The 24,722-nt window shown below is 41.5% G+C and overlaps 1 protein-coding gene across 1 annotated transcript in view; it reads left to right on the top strand.

Annotated features, from left to right (window-relative positions):
* sugct (succinyl-CoA:glutarate-CoA transferase) overlaps positions 1-24,722 on the top strand; it is a 63,764-nt gene that overhangs the window by 16,854 nt on the left and 22,188 nt on the right. The window contains exons 9-12 of the mRNA XM_061921471.1: positions 2,671-2,766; positions 2,834-2,905; positions 2,974-3,071; positions 3,143-3,245. Of these exons, the coding sequence (XP_061777455.1) occupies positions 2,671-2,766; positions 2,834-2,905; positions 2,974-3,071; positions 3,143-3,245 (369 nt within the window). The remainder of the gene's footprint in view (positions 1-2,670; positions 2,767-2,833; positions 2,906-2,973; positions 3,072-3,142; positions 3,246-24,722) is intronic.

Raw genomic sequence — 24,722 nt, forward strand, 5'->3', positions numbered from 1 at the left:
AAGTAAATCTGTACAGCAGATATGATCATCTACATCAGGGGTCCCCTAATCTTTTGACACAGTGGCCACATTGGGTTAAAAAAATTTGTCCGGGGGCTGGGCTGTGTATATATTAGGGGTGTGGGAAAAAATCGATTCGAATTTGAATTGCGAATCTCATTTTAAAAAATAGACTTTTTATTTTTTTTTTATCAATCCAACAAAACAGTACACAGCAATACCATAACAATGCAATCCAATTCCAAAACCAAACCTGACCCAGCAACACTCAGAACTGAAATAAACAGAGCAATTGAGAGGAGACACAAACACGACACAGAACAAACCAAAAGTAGTGAAACAAAAATTAATATTATTAACAACAGTATCAATATTAGTTGTAATTTCAGCATAGCAGTGATTAAAATCCCTCATTGACATTATCATTAGACATTTATAAAAATAAAAAAAACAATAGTTTCAGTGGCTTACACTTGCATCACATCTCATAAGCTTGACAACACACTGTGTCCAATGTTTTCACAAAGATAAAATAAGTCATATTTTTAGTTCGTTTAATAGTTAAAACAAATTTACATTATTGCAATCAGTTGATTAAACATTTTCCTTTACAACTATAAAAGCCTTTTACATAAATCTACTACTCTGCTGAAATCCTATGTATTGAATGAATAGAGAATCCTATAAAATCGGGAAAAAATCGTTTTTGAATCGAGAATCGTGTTGAATTGGAAAAAAAATCGATTTTGAATCGAATTGTGACCCCAAGAATCGACATTGAATCGAATCGTGGGACACCCAAAGATTCGCAGCCCTAATATATGTATATATATATATATATATATATATATATTTGCCTGAGCGGTTAGGAGACACCGAGAGTAACAAGCGGTAGAAAATGGATTAGAAAGGACAGATTTTTAAAGATATTAATTTAAAGAAAAAATAAAATAAAATAAATAAATATATTATATATATATATATATTATATTATATTTTAACTTGGGACTTACCCCTGGGCGGATTTTGGACGCTGGCTGGCCGTAGTTTGGGGACCCCTGACCTACATCATCAATATGATTCGTGCGTGTCTGGAAATGAATCATTAAAAAAAAAGATATAAAATAAATAAAAATCTTTGTGTAACTACATTCCTCCATAAAATAGATAAACAGCTGCAATACATTTTGTATTAAAATGTATTAAAATATTCATCCATCCATCCATTTACCACCGGTTTTCCCGTTCAGAGTCGCGGGGGGTGCTGTTACAAATAACACTCGCATTTATTTTAAAATCATCTGGGTTTTTTTGGGCACCCCTACTGCTCAAGCACCAGCCTGCTTGCCCTACAGAAGAAAAGTTACCTTTGTGCTGGAGTATTTAAAAAAAAACATTTATAATATCGCGGGGGGTGCTGAGCCTAAAAGGGACAAGCGGTAGAAAATGGATGGATGGATTTATAATATATCAAAATTACTCTCATCGTCAGTAACTATCCCAAAATGTTTTAATATATGACAGGGCATTTATTTGAGTTTTTAAGAGCCCGCCTATGTGGCCATGCCCCCTTTCTCTACTTGCATGTGGCGCTGGTCGCCTACGGTATGTCTCCTCTGCTTACATGAAATTGTCAAAACGTCAATTTTTTTTGCCGGGAATTCCAGTTTTTGTCCTTCTCTCTGCCGATCTTCCTTACTGCAGCGATCGAATCGCAAGTATGACAGAAAAAATATCTCTGCCAAAAATCCAAACTTTGTTTAAATTGATAAATAGGAGATTATTATATAAGTGAAAAAAAAGCAGGCAGCAGCTCTAATATTTTCATACTTTCTGTAACATCCAGGAAGAAATTATGTCAGCCGTCTTAAAAAATGTCTCAACTATAATCTACATGAAGGAGCCCAGAATTGTTTTTATTTCAATGTTTGCAATATTTCAGGGTTCCTCACGAGGAAACTTTACTGTGCTTTCAATTCATAAAATGCTCTAAAAATGCATAAAAAGGGAGTATTGTGATGTAGAGAAATCCCATATTTTGAACAATTTTCCCAGATTTCTTATATTTTGAGTTGCAAATGTTGATGTTTTCCTTAGACAAATGTATTTGTGTAAATGTGAGTGTGAATGTCGTCTATCTATCTGTGTTGGCCCGTCGATGAGGTGGCGACTTGTCCAGGGTGTACACCGCCTTCCACCCGATTGTAGCTGAGATAGGCTCCAGCACCCCCCACAACCCTGAAGGGAAAAACGGTAGAAAATGGATGGATGGAATGTATTAAAGGTGTTTATGAAATCCCCTGATGTTAATACATTAACCACAACATTAGCGCCTCATAAAGTGTAATGTCTCTAAAAGCTTTGTCCTGTTGTTTACTGACATAATACTATCCATCCATCCATTTTCTACCGCTTATTCCCTTTGGGGTTGCGTGGGGTGCTGGTGCCTATCTCAGCTACAATCGGACAGAAGGCGGGGTACACCCTGGACAAGTCGCCAACTCATCGCAGGGCAACATAATACTATTAATATTTAAATAACTTTTACTGCAAATGAAAATTGCAAATAAATATCGGTTATCCTTGGAAAATCCGTATCGGTCAATCTTTACTGTGGTGACGTAGGTAGCGAGGCTGATAGTCACATGCTCGCGTTGTTCTGACCCGCAGGTCTCGTGTCTCAGCCACGTTGCTGCCAACTTCCTGAACGGCGGGAAGGAGGCAAAGCGCTGGGGGACGGCCCACGAGAGTATCGTCCCCTACCAGGTGACCACTTCATCAAAGTTGATCTCAAGTGTGTCACCTCCTAGATTGTGCTTTGCGTGTATGCCAGGGATTCAGAACCAAAGATGGCCACATTGTGGTGGCGGCCGGAAACGACCAACAGTTTGTTAAAGTGTGTCAGGTAAGTTGACGCTTGCAGCCCTCAGACCGCCGTAATGTGATCCTCTCATGACAGTTGATATATTTCAGGTTCTGCAGCTTCTGGAGCTCACCCAGCAACCAGAATACAGAACCAACAAGCTCAGAGTCCAAAACCGTAAAGGCCTGGTGGACACTTTGTCACAGAGGTACTTGTTTGTACCTCATTAGATCCTTCCAGGACCTCATCTGGTAACTCAGCCTGTTCTCTTCCTGTCAGATTTCTGCAAGAGACGACGGCGGATTGGCTGAGAAGGTTTGAGGGCTCAGGTGTTCCTGTCGGGCCAATCAACAGCATCCGGGAGGTCTTCTCTGACCCACAGGCAAGCGCACACACAAGCATTTGCTACTTTGCACTAGAGATGGGATTGATGGTTCCTGGAAAAGAGCTGGATTTTGAGGAGCAGTTCCTTTCAAAGTGCCGTTCAAAAATCTGGCTTATTATTATATTTAGTTTTTTTTAACTGTTTTTTCTTCCAAGGAAAAAAAAAACACTAGTATCAGTTATATGATAAAATGTAGATCAGAATAATTTAATTTACACAAATATCACTGTATCGTTGGGAATTATTCTGAAATATTGACTATAATTTAAATGTGTTGTGTTTTCATTCCATAAGGCAGTGTGGGTGCCACATTTCCATGCTTTGGCAGTGACATCACTAGTTAAAAATTTCCCACATCTAAAAAAATGTTTAGCATTTGAACAATTTAGAAAAAAATACACAAATAATAAGTAAAAATAAAATGCATTAATGGATATAAAAAATATAACTGGAACTACAATAAAAACTTTTTGTATTCATTAATGTGAGTACAAAATTGTATTACCATACCTGGTGTGTGTACACATGAATCAACACCCTTTAAAATAATGAACCTAAAAAGTGAATACAAATAAAGCGAATTAAAGAAAAATTGAATACATAGAAATTTACATTTCTGAATGTTTATATGTTAAAAAAATATATATGTATATTTGTTTGTGTGTGTGTGTGTGTGTGTGTGTGTGTGTGTGTGTAATATATATATATATGTAATATATATATATATATAAATATATATATATATATATATATATATATATATACATACATACATACACACACAATACTGTGCATTCAATTCATAAACTGCTCTAAAAATGCATAAAAAGGAGTATTGTGATGTAGAGAAATCCCATATTTTGAAGAATTTTCCCAGATTTCTTATATTTTGAAATGCAAATGTTGATGTTTTCCTTAGACAAATGTATTTATGTAAATGTGAGTGTGAATGTTGTCTGTCTATCTGTGTTGGCCCTGCGATGAGGTGGCGACTTGTCCAGCGTGTACCCCGCCTACCGCCCGAATGCCGCTGAGATAGGCTCCAGCGACCCCCCGCTACTCCAAAAGGGACAAGCGGTAGAAAATGGATGGATATATATATATATATATATATATATATATATATATATATATATATATATATATATATATATATATGTGTGTGTATTTATGTATACACATACAAACAAATACACCCCGACCCACATAAGGTTTGGTAAAAAAAAAAGTTGATCCCAGACTCTGCTCCTATGGCCGTGGGGACTCAGTCTGGGGCCAGGCAAAAAAACTGCTAAGTTTCCTTTGACTCTGACTCATTTTCTAGTCCAGCTGACAGTCGTGTGGCACTATGGAAGTACTACTGTTACAAAATGATTTGCAAATGTGTGCCTCAATCTGTGCACGTATAGTCCAATTCACGTGCGTGTGTACTAATTTGTGTTTGTATGTCAATCCGAGTGTGTGTAAGCAGCCGGGAACATATTTGAAATCTGCGTACGTGTGTTTTAGATCTGCCGATGTGTGTTTTAGGTTGTCTGTCTGTCCCTAAACAGAAAGAACCCTTTAAAGGCTGTCTACTTACATGTGACTTTCGCGACACTTCTGTCGTGTAAGATTTGATTTGAGTGAGCGCATCCAGATTCATGAGTGTGTGATAAACCTTGTGCGCGCGCATTCAAAAGTACATGTGTGTAACACAATCTGCGCCTACATTTGACCAACCACGGAAGACACCATGCAATTTAAACCAACCAGAAATAACGTACAGCTGAGGTTCCTGAAAAAGAGATGCCAATAGCCTTCGTCGTTTCTGATTGGTTTAGCTTGCGTGGTGTCTTCCGTGGTTGGCTAAATGTATGTAGAGTGTATTTATGGCTTGGTCTAGGGTTGGTTATTTCGATCAATCAGAGTTACTCGAACCACGGCAAGCTGCGAAAACAAAAGTTTATTATTATGAAAAAATAAAGAGTGGCGAATGGGGAATTTAAGAGTGAAAAATTTGAAGTGTGGCATTTAGCCTGAGAAAGGGTTAATTTGTGTGACTGTCATGCTCAAAGCGTGAGGTTTGACAGCTTTGAGCAAGGGTTCGAGCGTGGTCCATCGTTGTTGACTTCAACGCAGAATAACGTATTCAATGGCTGCGAGACGCCGACGAGTGGAGAGTATAAGGAAAGACGAGGGAGGGAGGGTTTCAAACAGACAACTCTTTTTACAAGTTCAAATCGCTGTACACACACATCGAAATAACCAATCCCAGACCAAGCCATCAATCTTTTTAATTTACAATCTCGTCAAACTGTGCCTTCATTTAACCAACCACAGAAGACACCACGCAAGTTAAACCTATCAGAAACAACGGCAGATCTTAGCGTCTCTTTCACAAACCTCAGCTGTACGTTTTTTCTGATTGGTTTAAATTGCGTGGTGTCTTCCGTGGTTGGTTAAATACAGGCACACCTCTGATACACACACGCAGATTGTTTTACACGCACACACTTCTGAATGCGCGCACACAAGTTGTATCACTCAAGTCTTACAGGGCAGAAGTGTCGGAAAAGTCACGTGTAAAAAAGACAGCCAAAAGAAGGTTCCTGCTTCTCGCAGATAATAGATACGCATACGCAGATTGTACAAAACCCAAAACCAGTGAAATAAAACCAGAATAGAATGATTTGCAAATCCTTTTCAACTTATATGCAATTGAATAGACTGCAGAGACAATATATTTAATTTTCGTACTGAGAAACTTAATTTTTATTTTGCAAATATTCATTAACTTAGAATTCAATGGCAGCAACACATCGCAAAAAAGTTGTCACAGGGGCATTTTTACCACCGTGTTACATGGCTTTTCCTTTTAACAACACTCAGTAAACGTTTGGGAACTGAGGAGACCAAGTTTTGAAGCTTTTCAGGTGGAATTCTTTCCCATTCTTGGTTGATGTACGGGTGAAGTTGTTCCACAGTCTGGGGTCTCCATTGTGGTATTTTAGGCTTCATAATGCACCACACATTTTCAATGGGAGACAGGTCCGCACTTCAGGCAAACCAGTCTAGTACCCGCACTCTTTTACTATGAACCCACGCTGTTGTAACACGTGCAGAATGTGACTTAGCATTATTTTGCTGAAATAAGCAGGGGCGTCCATGAAAAAGATGTTCCTTGGTTCGCAACGTATGCTGCTCCAAAACCTGTATGAACCTTTCAGCATTAATAGTGCCTTCACAGATGTGTAAGTTACCCATGCCTTGGGCATTAACTCCCCCCCCATACCATCACAGATGCTGGCTTTTGATCTTTGTGCCTATAACAGCCGTGTCCTCCGGACCAAAGAGGAAAAGAACAATCCATTCTTTTCCTCTTTGGTCCGGAGGACACGACGTCCACAGTTTCCAAAAACAATTTGAAATGTGGACTCTTCAAACCACAGAACACTTATCCACTTTGCATCAGTCCATCTTAGATGAGCTCGGGCCCAGCGAAGCCGGCGGCGTTTCTGGGTGTTGTTGATTAATGGCTTTGTATTTGCATAGTAGAATTTTGACTTGCACTTACAGATGTAGCGACCAACTGTCGGTTTTTAATGCACTACCGCCTGAGGGATCGAAGGTCACGGCCTTGCCTCTTAAGTGCGGTGATTTCTCCAGATTCTCTGAACCTTTTGATGATGTTCTGTACCGTAAATGGTGAAATCCTTAAATTCCTTGCAATATGTCTTTGAGAAATGTTGTTCTTAAACTGTTGGACAATTTACTCATGCATTTGTTCACAAAGTGGTGACCCTCGCCCCATCCTTATTTGTGAATGACTAAGCAATTCATGGATGCTGCTTTTATACCCAATCATGGCACCCACCTTCTCCCAATTGGCCTTTTCACCTGTGGGATATTCCAATTTTTTTTTTTATGAAAACCCTAAACCCTTTCCGTCTTTTTTGCCACTTGTTCCAGCTTTTTTGAAACATGTTGCAGGCATCAAATGAGCTAATATTTGCAAAAAATAACAATGTTTACCAGTTTGAACATTAAGTATATTGTCTTTGCAGTCTATTCAATTGAATTTAGGTTTTAAAGGATTTGCAAATAATTGTATTCTGTTTTTATTTACCATTTTCACAACGTGCCGACTTTACTGGTTTTGTGTTTTGTTTTACAAGCATGCACTTCTGAATGCACGCGCAAATGTTACACGGTCACCAATCCGGATGCGCGCACTCAAATCTTATACAGAAGTGTCACAAAAGTAACGTGTAAAAAAACAGCCTATTGGGCGATCATTCTCATTAGGGACAGACAACTTATAATACACGTACGCGGATCTAAAACACAAGTACGCGAATCTAAATACACACATTCAGATTTATATATAGACACACTAATTAGTACACACGCACGTGAATTGGATTGCGCACAGATTGCGATGCACGTTTGCAAAAGATTTTGCTACAATAGTTCTTCCATATGGCACGCATGTACAGAGTGGGCAATTGCCAACGCTAAATTTGCACGTGCATTAAGAATGTCTCACAAACGAACGGCTCACAGCTGGGAATCGGTTCTCATCGTCCACTTAGAACAGGGGTTGGCAACCCGCGGCTCCGGAGCCGCATGCGGCTCTTGGATCACTCTAAGGTGGCTCAGCCGCATACTTGCCGACCCCCCCGGACTTCTCCGGTGGGTTTCTAGATTTCAGTGCCTCTACCAGAAATCTCCCGGGGTAAACATTTTTCGATTTTCACCCAGACAACAACATTGAGGGCGTGCCGTGATGACAATGCCTCTAACATCCTTTCAACATGTCGTCGCACCAGAATTTACACCATGCTATCTGCGTGCCGGCCGGCTGGTCACATTTTGGATGCGACCTCTTTTTAAACGCGTACGTGACTGCAAGGCATACTTGGTCAACAGCCATACAGGTTACACTGAGGGTTGTGATATAAACAACTTTAACACTCTTACTAATATGCGCCACACTGTGAACCCACACCAAACTAGAATGACAAACACATTTCGAGAGAACATCCGCACCGTAACACAGCATAAACACAACAGAACAAATACCCAGAATCCAATATATCCCGAACTCTTCCGGGCTACTCTTGGGTTGGTGGTAGCGGGGGTGTATAATGTAGCCCGGAAGAGTTTGGGATGCATGGGATTCTGGGTATTTGTTCTGTTGTGTTACGGTGCGGATGTTCTCCCGAAATGTGTTTGTCATTCTTGTTTGGTGTGGGTTCACAGGGTGGTGCATATTAGTAAGAGTGTTAAAGTTGTTTAACCGGCCACTCTCGGTGCGACCTGTATTGCTGTTGACCAACTATGCCTTGCAGTCACTAACGTGTATCTACAGAAGCCTCATATAACATTTCTTAAGGCTGGCAAGCTATTTGTACAAACTGTAGAGGGCGCTAGAGGTAGTGCCATCATTGTACGCCCTTATTATTGTCCAGTGGGTGAACACCATCATACATTCGAGAGAATAATTACTCTGGAATTCTGGAGTCTCCCGGAAAAGTTGGGGGGGTTGGCAGGTGTGATGCTGTCAAGCGGCATTCATATTAAACTCGCGTGCCGCACTAACAGTACATTTTCATATTAAGGTGCGGGCCGCGTGTCTGAGACCCACATAGCAAAAAAAAAAACTCTATGCAGTGTTATTTCATTATAAATTTCAAAAGACTTGTGTGGCTCAAATTGTTTTCTTTATTTTGTGAAACGGGTCAAAATGGCTCTTTGAGTGGTAAAGGTTGCCGACCCCTGACTTGGAAGAACCGTTCAAAAGACCCGATTTGTTCACCGACATCACATCTCTACTTTGCACATGTTGGGTCATTTGAACACTTGTCTTCGCGTGTCCCCGTTGTGTGTAGAAGAATATCGGAGCACTTAGGGTGAACGCTGACTATGTGTGTGTGTCTGCTCATCACACTATCCCTCCACTTAGTCACTGCGCACGCTGCAATAACAAACTGATCCCGCACGAGTGTGCACAGAACAAAGCAACAGGACACATGGCGTGCGTGCACGGCAGCGGGACGGAGGGAGCGCACGGGGTTAAACGCTGCAGTGTGAAAACAACATGCTAATGTTAGCATGTTAGTCACCGACATGTGACTGTCTGCAGAATGTTCCTGGGTTTTTGGAGACTTGCGACAAGTTTAGAGATGAATGTTTTGTGTAAAACAGCTCCTGCTGCCACCTGGCAAGGCGCTGTCATGTAAAGGCTATGATTCAATGTGTGTGTGTGTGTGCGTGCGTGCGTGTGTGTGTGTGTGCGTGCGTGCGTGCGTCTCAGACAGACAGACCAGTTCATCTGCATCTACGAGCATGAAACACCAACATGTTGTTTCTGATTCTCCATCAAGGCTTTTTTTTTTTTCACCCTCGTGGGTCGAGACACACCTCGGAGTGGACCATGTGCCCCGAGTTCTGCCTCACAGGCTGAACAGCTGAGAGGAAAGTCATGTGTTTGAGGAGTCTGGATACACGACTGAATATGAGAATAAGGAGCTTTACAGTTCTAAAACACATCAAATGTTCTTAAAGGGGAACTGCATTCATTTGGAAATTTTGCCTAGGTGGCGACTTGTCCAGGGTGTACCCCGCCTTCCGCCCGATTGTAGCTGAGATAGACACCAGCGCCCCCCGTGACCCCAAAAGGAATAAGCGGTAGAAATGGATGGATGGGTTCACAATCCTTATGTGATACAAGCACACATCCATCCATTTTCTACCACTTATTCCCTTTGGGGTCGCGGTGGGTGCTGGTGCCTATCTCGGCTACAATCGGGCGGAAGGCGGGGTACACCCTGGACAAGTTGCCACCTCATCGCAGGGCCAACACAGATAGACAACATTCACATTCACACACTAAGGCCAATTTATGTTTTTCTTTTTTTTTATGCATAATAAACTGTAAATAAAAGTTAGTAAACATGTTTTTCTTTTTTTTATGCATAATAAACCGTAAATTAAAGTTAGTAAGCATCAGCTAACAATGGAGTCAATAGGAGTACTCGGTTCTGCTAATAAAGCCCTCTAAAAAACATCTAAAAACCCCCAACAGTACTTCATTTGCAAATTGCGACCTGAATATAACTAAGTATTAGCGATATTGTTACTAATGTAGACAGGCTATTTTTAGCATCGCATTGATCACAGAGCGCTAACTAGCTTATGCTGCTATATTGACATACGGAACCAGTGAGCAAACTGGTAAAGGTTATTTGTAGTTTATTAATCATCCCTCTCACCTGGATAGTAGTTGTGGACATAAGCCGAGAAGTTGGTCAACTTTGACATACAACTTAGACCCGGAAATAACGAGAAACACACAAAAAGATGCTGGTTTGTTGCAACTTTTTTGACGTCCTTTGTGAGGATTATGATTAATTCTTCTTAACGGGGAAAAGTACACATCCCACCAGTCTGCATCCCAGTGAAAGCAGACATTGGACAGTAAGTGATTGTTTTATTATGTTCATAGTTTATAAATCTTGTTAATCATTTAGCAATATTTCTATATGATGTTAAAGACCTACTGAAATGAGATTTTCTTATTTAAACGGGGATAGCAGGTCCATTCTATGTGTCATACTTGATCATTTCGCGATATTGCCAGATTTTTGCTGAAAGGATTTAGTAAAGAACATCGACAATAAAGTTCGCAACTTTTGGTCGCTAATAAAAAAGCCTTGCCTGTACCAGAAGTAGCAGACGATGTGCGCGTGATGTCACTGGTTGTGGAGCTCCTAACATCCTCACATTGTTTACAATCATGGCCACTAGCAGCTTGAGCGAGTCGGACCGAGAAAGCGACAATTTCCCCATTAATTTGAGCGAGGATGAAAGATTCGTGGATGAGGATAGTGAGAGTGAAGGACTCGAAGAAGAAAAAAAAAGACGAGGGCTGTGGGAGTGATTCAGATGTTATTAGACACATTTACTAGGATAATTCTGGTAAATACTTTATCTGCTTATTGTGCTGCTAGTGTTTTAGTGAGATTATATAGTCATACCTAAAAGTCGTAAGGGTGTGGTGACCGCTAGTGTCTCTGAGGGAAGCCATGGAGGAGCCAAGAAAGTTGCAGCTGCCTCTTTGACAGCTGCAGGAGTAACAACACAAGCTCCACTCATGTTTACGGTAAGAGACGACTTAATACCACAATTTTCTCACCGAAACCTGCCGGTTGACATGTGGTAGAAAACCATGGTCCCTTGACCGCTCTGTTCCATATTAAAGCTTCAAAAAAAACTAAGAAACACCGGCTGTATTTGTGTTGCTACAGCCGGCTGCAATACACCGCTTTCCACCAACAAATTTCTTCTTTGACATCTCCATTATTAATTGAACAGATTGCAAAAGATTCAGCAACACGGATGTCCAGAATACTGTGTAATTATGCGATAAAAACAGACTACTTTTAGCCGTGATCGGTGCTGGGAGAACATGTCCGCTACAACCCGAAACGTCACAAACACGCGTCATCATACGCGTCATCATTCCGCGACGTTTTCAACAGGATACCTCGCGGGAAATTTAAAATTGCAATTTAGTTAACTAAACCGGCCGTATTGGCATGTGTTGCAATGTTAATATTTCATCATTGATATATAAACTATCAGACTGCGTGGTCGGTAGTAGTGGCTTTCAGTAGGCCTTTAAGTGCACTGAAAAAAGTTACTTTTTGGTGCTGTAAACTCTATTAGAGTAACTGTCATAATTTATACCTAATATGTTTTAACATTCAGTAAGAACTACAGTTTCTTAAGTAAAATAAACATTTTATCAATGTAATACATGAATTATGGGGGAAGAGTAAGTTTTACTTATGTTTCCTCATACTATTTAAATGTTTAATAATTGTACGTACATAAATCTAAAAATATTACATGGACTTTACTCTGAAAATCTAGTGTTTTGAAACGCATGCACGACGACGCATGCGCACAGCACAACAGGCTCTGGCCGACGGGCTCTGCTCCGGCCGTTAGGATCACTTCACAGAGCACTGCAAGGTGGGATTATGGGTAATTCTTATCTTGCGTTTATAATGTGTTACAGAGTCCATGTTCTCCAGAAATGTATTTAGTGTGGGTTCACAGAGTGTGGCGCATATTAGTAAGAATGTTAAAGTTGTTTATATCACAACCGTCAGTGTAAAAGGTATGGCTTTTGACCAAGTATGCATTGCAATCTAGTATCAGAAGTAGCGAAACGCTTGCGTCCTTCCGGCACGCAGACAGCATGGTTTTAAAGATGGCATGATGACATGCTGAAGAGCAGAGGTCTCCAACTACCGGGCCGCGACAGCAGAGTAATTTTTATTAAAGACTTTTATATTATACTCAATTTTATACAGCACGCCATTGATAAGCGCAGGAGTGAGAAGAGGTTTTAAAATAATTAGCGCTCCGACGGCTATTCAAGGAAATACGGTATATAAAATTAGCTTAAAACTTTGAGTAAAATGATGTTCCTGCCGATGAAAAACAAGTAGACTTTACTTAATTTGTTCAAATCAATAAAACTTGGATGTAAATAAGTGACTGTTACTTAATATCTTCACAACTGTTATGTTATATGGTAAGTAGAATTTACTTGATACTGGCAAGTGAGTCTTACTTGATTTTGCACCATTAATTTTACTTAAATCATTTGTGTGCAAATACTTACAATAATTTTTTCAAGTAAATCTTATGAGTTATTTTTTTCAGTGTGATTTAGTAATGCTGGAGCTTCTCAAACTACTTCATCCTCCTTACATTCAGCCTAAAAAATATAAGGTTGTGGTTCATAATTTGTCATCAAGTCTTTGTTTTCTCTCAAGAAGTCTGACCTGATTAGGAGTAGTGTTGTTGTTGAAGGGAAAAAAGTGTAGTGATTCATCTGTGAAATTGATATGCCGCCGTATGCTTCAAATGGGCAAAATATTATTATGAATCTTACTACATTACATATATACTTATTGAATTGAATTGAATTATATTTATATAGCGCTTTTCTCTAGTGACTCAAAGCGCTTTACATAGTGACACCCAATATCTAAATTACATTTAAACCAGTGTGGGTGGCACTGGGAGCAGGTGGGTAAAGTGTCTTGCCCAAGGACACAACGGCAGTGACTAGGATGGCGGAAGCGGGAATCGTACCTGCAACCCTCAAGTTGCTGGCACGGCCACTCTACCAACCGAGCTATACCGCCCCCGTATAGCCTGTATATAAAGCGTTGATGGAAGTGTTTTGATATTTTTTAGAGCGCTTTATATATTGACTCCATTGTTAGCTGACTTCTACTAACATTTATTTACAGTTTAGAATGCATAAAAAAAGGAACACATATGTGGTCTTGTCTTGCATTAGGATTAAGTAATTTTTTGGGGAATTTTGCCTATCAAGCATATTTTAAGATGCACTCCAACAAGTGTGCAGTCCAAAGACACACTGACCAGGGTCTCAAGTAAATCCGAGATAATGTACGATGGGTGCATGTGTCTTTATCCTTCACCCTTAACACAGTTTTTCTGACTGTAAATGAGACTTCACTTGGTGTGTGCTACGTAGCGTTTGTTTTGGTGGCAGCTCGGCGTTGAAGCTGCTGGCAGTCGGGACGTGGCCGCCCCGAAGCTCAAAGTCTGGAAGTCATTTGGCGGAGCGCCGTCCTCTCTCGTCACTGTTGGCCGCGGCGCTCTCGTTCTCCGCTTCCTGCCCCGTCGTTTTCATCCGCCTCTTTGCGTCGGACGTTTTCTCTTCTTTTCCATTTCTTCAGCTTTCGCACGTCCGACAGCGCTGTCTCACGCTGATTTCCATCAGTCGCTGGAAATCCTACAGTTACCGGCGAGCCTCAGCTGTGGAGTGGTTGCCGGGGTTACTTTTATTTACACCGCAGCTGACCAGCAAGCTCCATTTGACTCACGGCAGCTTGTCTTCAACATTGGAAGGCAACAAAGCTCACCTGCCGCTGCACTTTTTCACAAGATGTTTCTCAGTCTTTCCGGTTTCTCACCGTCACGCTCCACATTCACTCCTCGTCTCTCTCCCGAGAGGTCAGCATAGCGTCTCACGTTTACGACCGCAGGCCCTCCATCCATGTAGCTGTCACTTCCTCTGGGCCCGAGCCCGGTTCCGCAGCAAATATGCAACTAAATATGGCTTTAATATCCTGACTACTGGAGGTGTGTGTGATTTATCCCAGCTGAAAGCTAAACAGCCTCTGAAGTTGATAGTGGATATAAATCAGCTGACGTCTGGCAGCGTTTGCGCATTGCTCTCACTTCAACTAAACAAGCAAGCAAAGAATTTAACCTGCACCCTCAGAGATAGAAGAACATCCGAGGTCCAGACTAGTCCTCAGGGTCTGTGTCACTTCACCGCACTGACCCGCAGAGAAGAACAACAATACCTTGCTCAAGGGAACAGATATCAGCTCTTAATGCCTTTTTTGGTTAATTAACCTGTGACGAGCCCCAGCATACGTACCTTTTTGCTCTGCGTTACGTTTGAAATACTGTCGTTGCTCCTCTTTCGGGCCGTTTTTCGCCGGCCTTGGACACGGCCGCTATAAATAAACTTTATTACTGTCTGGATACTGTCAAATAAAGCTAAGTTGCAGTAAAATGTTGCTGCGGTGTCTTCCAGTGAGCTCTTGGGTCGCGAGGACCTCACACCGTCTCCTGGAAGCTCAGCTCGACTCGACATCTTCCTCTTAGATGTCACTGAGGTCGACCCTTTCAGGATCCATCCGGGGTCACGTTGAAAAATTCCACTGCGGAGACTGGACTGGTTGCCAAACAGAACATGGATGGAATCCCAGCCCTCAATACTCCATAACATCCTTTCTGCCAAGTCATGTGACGTCTTCATCGTCTTTCTCTTCAACCGCAATGGCCCACTAGCGACTGGTGTTCAGTATGGTCCTCAAACCATAGTTTTAGATAATTTCTCAGAGTTTCGATTTACTTACTGAGAGTAAGAAGGTCTCCTCCCGTTCGTCTCAGGTCAGATGAAGCCGCATTTAAGCCGCCCGTGGAAGGAACAAACCATCTCCTTCCTGTGATTTCTGGAGGTTGTTGGTTAAGCGCTGTACGACTTGTTCCCTCTTTGCAGTAATTGGTGTCTGTGAACGCAGAGGCTGTTTATTTCTAAAGACACTTGTACCTCAATTAGCTCCTCGCAGAACATGGACATTGACGTGTTCATGACTGTGCTGAAGTTGGAATCCTCCTGCACAAACACGAGTGCTCGGATGAGTAATGGAGATGTCACTGAGGCCAACATCTTTAGTCGTATTTTTAGGAACCGATTTAGCCGAGAGTGGTGCTCCTGGCTTTGCTCATGTCTTCTCCACTGATGTTCTTAAGGGCTACTGAAATGAGATTTTCTTATTTAAACGGGGATAGCAGGTCCATTCTATGTGTCATACTTGATCATTTCGCGATATTGCCATATTTTTGCTGAAAGGATTTAGTAGAGAACATCGACGATCAAGTTCGCAACTTTTGGTCTGCCTGTACTGGAAGTAGCAGACGTTGTGCGTGTGACGTCCCGGATTTTGGAGCTCCTCACATCTGAACATTGTTTACAGCGAGAGCGATTCCGACAGAGAAAGCGACGATTTCCCCATTAAATTGAGCGAGGATGAACGATTAGTGGATGATGAGAGTGAGATTGAAGGACTATAAAAAAAAAAAACGACGACAGAGCGATTCAGATGTTATTAGACACATTTACGAGGACAATTCTGGAAAATCCCTTATCTGCTTATTGTGTTACTAGCGTTTTAGTGAGATTATATGGTTGTACCTGTACAACCTGAAGGTCGGACGGTTGTGGCCACGGGTGTGGTGACCGCCAGTGTCTCCGAGGGAAGCCACGTTTCTCGACTAGGCGTAGGCAGCCGATGCTTCCTCCACGCTGGAAGGATCCGACGGTCGGGGGCGGCCGGTGGGAGGAGGCAAGAGAGTCTGTAGCTGCCTCTTTGACAGGTGCAGGAGGAACGACGCAAGCTCTCCGCTCATGTCTACGGTAATAGCCTACCTATAACCACCATCTTCTCACCGAAACCTGACGGTTGACATGTGATAGGGAACCATGTTCGCTTGACCGCTCTGTTCCATAGTAAAGCTTCACCGCCATCTTTCGGAAATGTAAACAAGGAAACACCTTCCCACCTACATCTTTCTTCTTTGACGTCTCCATTATTAATTGAACAAATTGCAAAAGATTCAGCAACACAGATGTCCAGAATACTGTGTAATTTTTCGATTAAAAGAGACAACTTATAGCTGTGATCGGTGCTGGACCAAAATTTCCTCTACAATGCGTGACGTCACGCGCATGTGTCATCATACCGCGACGTTTTAGCATGATACTTCAGCGCAATCTAAAATTGCAATTTAGTAAACTAAAAAGGCCGTATTGGCATGTGTTGCAATGTTAATATTTCATCATTGATATATAAACTATCAGACTGCGTGGTCGCTAGTAGTGGCTTTCAGTAGGCCTTTAAAGGGGACCTAGTATGTTTTTCTTTTTCTACATTTAAACACTTCCTTGTGGCCTACATCACATATAATGGTTGTTCTTTGGTCAAAATTTTTCCATAGATTATGTTTTACAGACCTTCTTTAAGGGGCGGTATAGCTCGGTTGGTAGAGCGGCCGTGCCAGCAACTTCAGGGTTGCAGGTTCGATCCCCGCTTCCGCCATCCTAGTCAATGCCGTTGTGTCCTTGGGCAAGACACTTTACCCACCTGCTCCCAGTGCCACCAAAACTGGTTTAATTGTAACTTAGATATTGGGTTTCACAATGTAAAGCGCTTTGAGTCACTAGAGGAAAAAGCGCTATATAAATATAATTCACTTCACAATTCACAAGCCTGCTGTCTGACCGTTTCTTCATGATGCATAGTTTTGTGAGCGGTGTTATTTAATTGTCTCCACTTCGACTGTGTTTTATCCCCGTCAGCCATGTTGTAATTTTTAGCACTTCCCTATAGAGCAGGGGTCGGGAACCTTTTTGGCTGAGAGAGCCATGAAAGCCACATATTTAAAAATGTATATCCGTGAGAGCCATATAATATTTTTTAACACTGAATACAACTAAATGCATTCATTAACGGAGAAGCAGTAGAAAATGGATGGATTTTTAAGTAAGACCAACATTTTTAGAGTATAATAAGTCTCTTATTCTTCTTAATAACATTGTTATTCTGAAGCTAACCATCCATCCATTTCTACCGTTTGTCCCGTACCCGGTGGGAACCTGCACAGTCACGGGGAGAACATGCAAACTCCACACAGAAAGATCTCGAGCCCGGGATTGAACTCAGGACCTTTGTTTTGTGAGGCACACGCTTAAACCCCCCTTCCACTGTGCTGTCCATAGTAGTGTGTGTGAAATGTTATTATTGAAATATTGATGGAGTTCAGGTCTTGCTGTGAATTCAGTTTTTGAGATGCTCTGCAATTATAATGAATAAAATCCTTTCAAGACCGATGTTTAGGAATTTCGTCGACTAAATCTAATTTAATTTAGATGACTAACCCTATACTCAAACACATTTTGGTTAAAAGACTAACTGAAACTAATTTAAAAACCTGTCAAAATTAACATTGGCGAACATTTTTTACACTCAATGTTTTTCCCTTTAAAGACACTGAATTTTAAGGTTGTTTTTTTAAATAATATTTGCTTGAAACAGTGGATGTCTCTGCACAATTATTTGCACTTAAAAATGTATGTTTGTAGTAATACATATGATTATAACATTTTAACATAACGTTTGTGTTCAGTTACAATAATAAAAAAAATACTTTTTACCACTAATGCGAATGATTAAACGGGTGCGGTAGAAAACGAAGTGGATGGATTAAAAATACATGAGAATGTTTTATATTTCGAACTTTATTTTTAGCACTATGATTACCAGCGGTGTTAAGCAATGTCAGCTAAGATTTATCTAAGAGCCAGATGCAGTCATCAAAAGAGCCACATCTGGCTCTAGAGCCATAGGTTCCCTACCCCTGCTATAGAGTCTACTGACAGATATAAGTGCGAACTACACACTAGTTTATACAGTGGAACCTCGATTTACGAGCTTAATTGGTTGTTGAACATGGTTTGTAAACCAAAAAATATGAATAGGGAAGCAGAGTTCCCCATAAGAATCAATGTAAACATGATGAATTGGTTCCCTTTCCCTGGTGCACACTTCAACAACACTATGATGTTTGTGTGTGTGTGTGCATATATATATATATATATATATATATCCATCCATCCATTTCTACCGCTTATTCCCTTTTGGGGTCGCGGGGGGCGCTGGTGCCTATCTACGCTACAATCAGGCGGAAGGCGGGATACACCCTGGACAAGTCGCCACCTCATCGCAGGGCCAACACAGATAGACAGACAACATTCACATATATATATATATATATATATATATATATATATATATATGGGGGGGTAATGGCTCAACATACTTTTTTTTTATTATCCAAACATTACAGCACACTTAAAGGTCAACACACACACACACACACACAAAAGAGTCTTGTTGATGCGCTCCAAAATGTTAACCACCAGGTTGCTAAAAGACAAAAAAGGAAAACCATTTTACCTTGTGTCTGCAAATATTTGGAGTTGAACACTCTGGTAGTTCCAAAGTGATAGACAGGCAGTGGCTTTACGTGTTCACCATTAGCGTGAGCATAAACTAGCAGTGTGAGGCAATCCTTCATTGGCTTGTGTCCTGGTAGTGCCTTTGCTGTAATAAAGGCATCTTTTTTGGTCTCAGTATTAATGACTTAGTGCGGAACAAAGCCCCCTTCGCTGATAAAATCCTTGAAACCGGAGGCTAACTAGCTAAAACGCTAGCTCAAAGCAGTTGCATTGCAACCCAAAGCTATATATATATATATATATATATATATATATATATATTATACATCCCAGCCCAGCCCCCAGCCAGATTTTTTTAACCCAATGCGGCCCCTGAGTCAAAATGTTTGGAGGCCCCTGGTTTAGCTGCTTGGGGTACAAGACATTGTCATGTACACCGTTTTGTTTGATCAGCCGTTTTACTGCCGTGTTACAGACACCGTTTGGAAACAGTTTAGGTATGTAAACAAACATTTCTAAAATCTTTCTGGAAATAACTCATTTCACAACGGTGCGGATAATATATAGTATGTAAAAAAATAAAAAAATATTCAACAATTTTATTGGTGAGGCTTACATTCCGATCTAGTCAGAAAAATACGGACTATCAGGTAAGAAAAGTTTGTTTTTGTTTTTCCTTTAACGAGCTCACACGTCACGGAGGCGGAGCCACGGTTGCCAGTTTTCCTAGTGGCGAAAGAAGGAGTGCTGTTGAAACAGCTGGACTTGCATTCAGATACAGTATATCGCTCGGCACAGCAGCGTCATGTTTGGACCCTTCTTGAGATTATATCATCTCAGGTTAGAGTCAAGTCAAAACACCAGAGGCTTACACGATTTATCCCGCTCCATCAGTTGCCATGGTGACGCCTGCCTGGTGGAATCCACAAACGAGGTCACAACGAGGCCAGTTAGGCGACGTGCGAGACGAAGTCGGGAACTTTTGGTAATCGGAGTGGGCGGAGGATGTGATGTCAGAAGATAATCACCGGGTGGAAAGAAGCGAGAGGTGCGATTGATCATCTCCAGGTACCCCTGAAACGACGAGCTGAAACAAGCGAGTGGAAACAATCCCCCCCCCGCCCCCAACGCTTGAACCACGTAGAGAAGAATATTCCAACATGTTGGCAATGTGCACTGCCAGGGCGACAAGATGCTAACTCGTCATTAGCAGTAGATTAGGATGGAGTGTTGGCGTGTTACACAACCCCCAAGAACTCGCATCATGTTGTGGAAAACATCTGCTCTTGTTTCTGTGACGGAACCCAAGCAGATGAGCTAAAAATGCCAGCAGGTGGCTTTGTTAGGCAGCGCTGACCTCTCTAGACCTGTTCGCACAGAAGCACTGTGACAAATATTTGTGCAGGAGGAGAGCGAGAGGCGGAGAACTCGTCGTCAGCGTTGATTGGAACGTGTTTTTCAGCAAAAACTGCTTCAATGAGACATTTTTTCCCGCAGAAGGAAAACATCCTGCCATGAAATTTAGGCTTGATCACACAAGCAGACCCACGGGTATCAGTCCAAGCTAAATCTCAAGTGTTCTCATTGTTTTGAACCCAACGTGAGTTCATGTTGACCTTCACGGTCACTTATCTGATTTTCTAAAATAAAGTCAGCCCGCTTATTCCGCAGCCCTGTAACCTGAAGGGAGAAAGTTCCAAAGTGTGAAAACAAACGCGAGAGAACCCAAGAAAGCCGAGATAAACGCTTGAGTTGAATCGAAAGTGGCATCCTTGTTGACTGGCCCGGCAAACTCGCACGCTTACACTCCACCAATGACACGGTCTCCTCGCCATCCTTCTTCTCACCTGTAAAACCACCTAAGGCACAACACAAGGGAATCCAACCCTCGGCCATCCCCAGCCGAGCGCCACGCTGCGCCGCTGGTAGCGCAGGCAGGAATGCACATAATGAAATGAAAATGTGTCTGCATACTTTCCCATGGAAGACGGCGGAGGAGGGAGGAGGCTCCAATTAAAGGGTGATAGTATAAACACACGGCTTGGTCATCAGGAATGGCCGGAGTGGCAAACAAAAGCAGGCCAGGAAGAAAGAGGCAAAATATGCGGCTGTTTGTATTTCGTGTGTTATTTTTGGACGTTTGCAGCCGCTGAAAGGTGTTTTCATGAAACTCAAGTTTGCTAACGAGCTCAAATACCGAAATACAAAGACTGCCGGACAAAGGAGGGAGTCTATTTTTGACTCATCTGGTGCTCGTTAGGCCGAATATAAATGACGGTGCCATCATGGTCACGTTATGCGCCGCAACCCAAACAACTCGTGGTACAAAGGCCAAGTTTATTCAGAAGCCCCGCCTCCACACTCAGCGAGCTGGTCATAGCTCGCAGGTTACGCCCTGGGTTGGCAAGACCGCTTTGATGTCGGCTACATTGACTCCTTTGTCTGTGTTTTAAAGGCCAACGCAGAAGATGGTGAGCAGGCTAGCTCGCTCTCTTGAGTTACATTGTTTATCCAACATTAAAGGCCTACTGAAATGAGATTTTCTTATTCAAACGGGGATAGCAGGTCCGTTCTATGTGTCATACTTGATCATTTCGCGATATTGCCAAATTTTTGCTGAAAGGATTTAGTAGAGAACATCGACGATAAAGTTTGCAACTTTTGGTCGCTAATAAAAAAGCCTTGCCTGTACCGGAAGTATGTGCGCGTGACGTCACCGATGTGAGGGCTCCTCACATCCTCACATTGTTTATAATGTTAGCCACTATCAGTAAGAGCAATTCAGACCGAGAAAGCGACAATTTCCCCATTAATTTGAGCGAGGATGAAAGATTTGCACACACACACACACACACACACACACACACACACACACACACGTCCCTCTATACGTGTTCTCATAAACAAATGCCAAGCTAAACTGTTAACTATGGTCAACCTGCACATCAATGCAGTTTCTATGCCGCTGGACAAAGCTCAAACAAAATCTCGTTGACAAGTATGACTTAAGTGTTATTTATGACAATGACAATAAAAGGAATTGATTGATTGATTGAGAATATTGATAGTGAAGGACTTGAAGAAAAAAAAAAAATGACAGCGGCGGCAGTGTGAGCGTTTCAGATGTAATTAGAAACATTTACTAGGATAATTCTGGAAGATCCCTTATCTGCTTATTGTTTTAATAGTGTTTTAGTGAGATAACTCAAAGTCGGATGGCTGCGGTGAACACGCCCGTGGCTCAAAGAGAAGCCGAGGAGCCAAGCTCACAGCTGCCTTTTTTGACAGCTACTGTAGGAGGAAGTCCCATAATACACTGATGTCTCCGGTAAGACTTAATATCACAATTTTCCCTTCCAAAAATTTGCTGGTTGACGTAGAGAAACATGTTGGCTTAACCGCTCTGTGTTAAAGCTTCACAACAAACAAAGAAACACCATGAATTGATTAACGTGGACCCCGACTTAAACAAGTTGAAAAACTTATTCGGATGTTACCATTTAGATTAGATTAGATTAGATAGTACTTTATTTATTCCGTCAGGAGAGTTCCTTCAGGAAAATTACAATTTTCAACACAATCCCATTCAAGATCAGACAAAAAAAAATCGATTTAAAAAAAATATATATATGTTGTTTTTTTTGTTTTTTATCAAACCAATACACAGCAATACCATAACAATGGAATCCAATTCCAAAACCAAGCCTGACCCAGCAACACTCAGAACTGCAATAAACAGAGCAATTGAGAGAAGACACAAACACGACACAGAACAAACCAAAAGTAGTGAAACAAAAATGAATTTTATCAACAACAGTATCAATATTAGTTATAATTTCAGCATAGCAGTGATTAAAAATCCCTCATTGACATTATCATTAGACATTTATAAAAATAAATAAAAAGAACAATAGTGTCACAGTGGCTTACACTTGCATCGCATCTCATAAGCTTGACAACACACTGTGTCCAATGTTTTCACAAAGATAAAATAAGTCATATTATTGGTTCGTTTAATAGTTAAAACAAATTTACATTATTGCAATCAGTTGATAAAACATTGTCCTTTACAATTATAAAAGATTTTTTTTTTTAAATCTACTACTCTTCTTGCATGTCAGCAGACTGGGGTAGATCCTGCTGAAATCCTATGTATTGAATGAATACAGAATTATTTTAAATCGGAAAAATATCGTTTTTGCATCGAGAATCGCTTTGACAAACATTACAGGGAGACAGAACAGGATCGCTGACGGGTCTGCCGGCTTCATGCGCCCCTTACAAAAAAGATGACATACAGGTAAACAAGGGGAGGGGGGGGGGAGAAAAGAATAGAAGTTTAAAATAAATAAAAAATGAATAAAATAAAAAAATAAAATAAATTTAAAAAATCGGTCTTAGCCTGGGCCCTGGAGAGGGGTTGCAGACTGAGGCCAAGGGGGGAAAAAAACAACTCATAGCCATAGAACACATCCCTCTTCCATGTGTGTAAGAGGGAAACATCAAAGAACACAGAGGACATTAAAGACATTAAAGCAGCAGATACAAGCAGACACTACTACATACAGCTATGAATAAAAAGTAAAATAAACATATCCACTGTGGTGGCCTCTGCGGTGTTCCACACCATTGTCCGCTGGGGTGGAGGGAGCATGGTCAGAGACAGAAGCAGACCCAACAAAGCAACCAGGACAGCCGACTCCACTCTCGGCCAATGTCCAGTCCGCATGGATGAGCGAGGATACGTCCAAGGTGACTGAGGTGTCCGACACCTGCTCACCCAGTCGAGACACCGCGAAGCCTCTCCGTCCCAGCGCTCAGTGCTAGCTCCGCAGCCCTGTCCCCTCACCCGCATCTCCTCCAGTCCCTCCAAACCGACTCTGGTGTAGCAGACACCCAGCAGCTGGTCTCCATGGCCAAAAGGCTCCCGGGAGGCAGATCCAGAAGTCCACAAAAAAAGCACCACAGAGGTCACGAAAGTGCCACCCCTTGTCACACAGTCCCAAAGGGTCCCGGACCAAAAGGCAAAAAAATATAATAACACATGAAAACAAGAGGGAAACACAAAAGGATGACACAAGAGCACAGAGCTCCTGCCTACAGCAGCCACTACAGCAGCGCCATCTTGGGAAAAAAAGTGGTCAATTGTACGGAATATGTACTGAACTGTGCAATCTACTAATAAAAGTATCAATCAATCAATCAAAGGCTGTGACTCGGTGCTAAAGACAGCTGCAATACACCGCTTTCCACCAACAGCATTGTTCTTCATAGTCTTCATTATTAATTGAACAAATTGCAAAAGATTCAGCAAAGCAGATGTCCGAATTACTGTGTAATTATGCGATGAAAAGAGACGACTTTTAGCTGTAAGTGGTGCTGAGCTAATATGTGCCCTCCAACCAATAACGTCACAAACACGCGTCATCATTCCGCGACATTTTCAACCAGAAACTCCGCGGTAAATTTAAAATTGTAATTTAGTAAACTAAAAAGGCCGTATTAGCATGTGTTGCAATGTTAATATTTCATCATTGATATATAAACTATCAGACTGCGTGGTCGGTAGTAGTGGCTTTCAGTAGGCCTTTAACGCACGCTCAAAGCATGATTGTAACATTTTAAGCAAAATTAGTTCTTGGAACAACAACAACAAGATTGATGTCCGAACTCTGCAAACATGCGCGCAGGATGTCGGTTGGACTAAACAGACCAGGAATTCAGTTTAAGAGCATCAAACTTGTTTTTCATGAACATTCCCAAAAGGCTTTTAGAGGGATTCTCCTTAATTGCACTGCAGATCTTCTATCACTGTTTGGATGACATTCCACTGAATGATTACTCTT

This window comes from Nerophis ophidion, linkage group LG15 (genome assembly GCF_033978795.1).
Source record: "Nerophis ophidion isolate RoL-2023_Sa linkage group LG15, RoL_Noph_v1.0, whole genome shotgun sequence".
Lineage (NCBI taxonomy): Eukaryota > Metazoa > Chordata > Actinopteri > Syngnathiformes > Syngnathidae > Nerophis > Nerophis ophidion.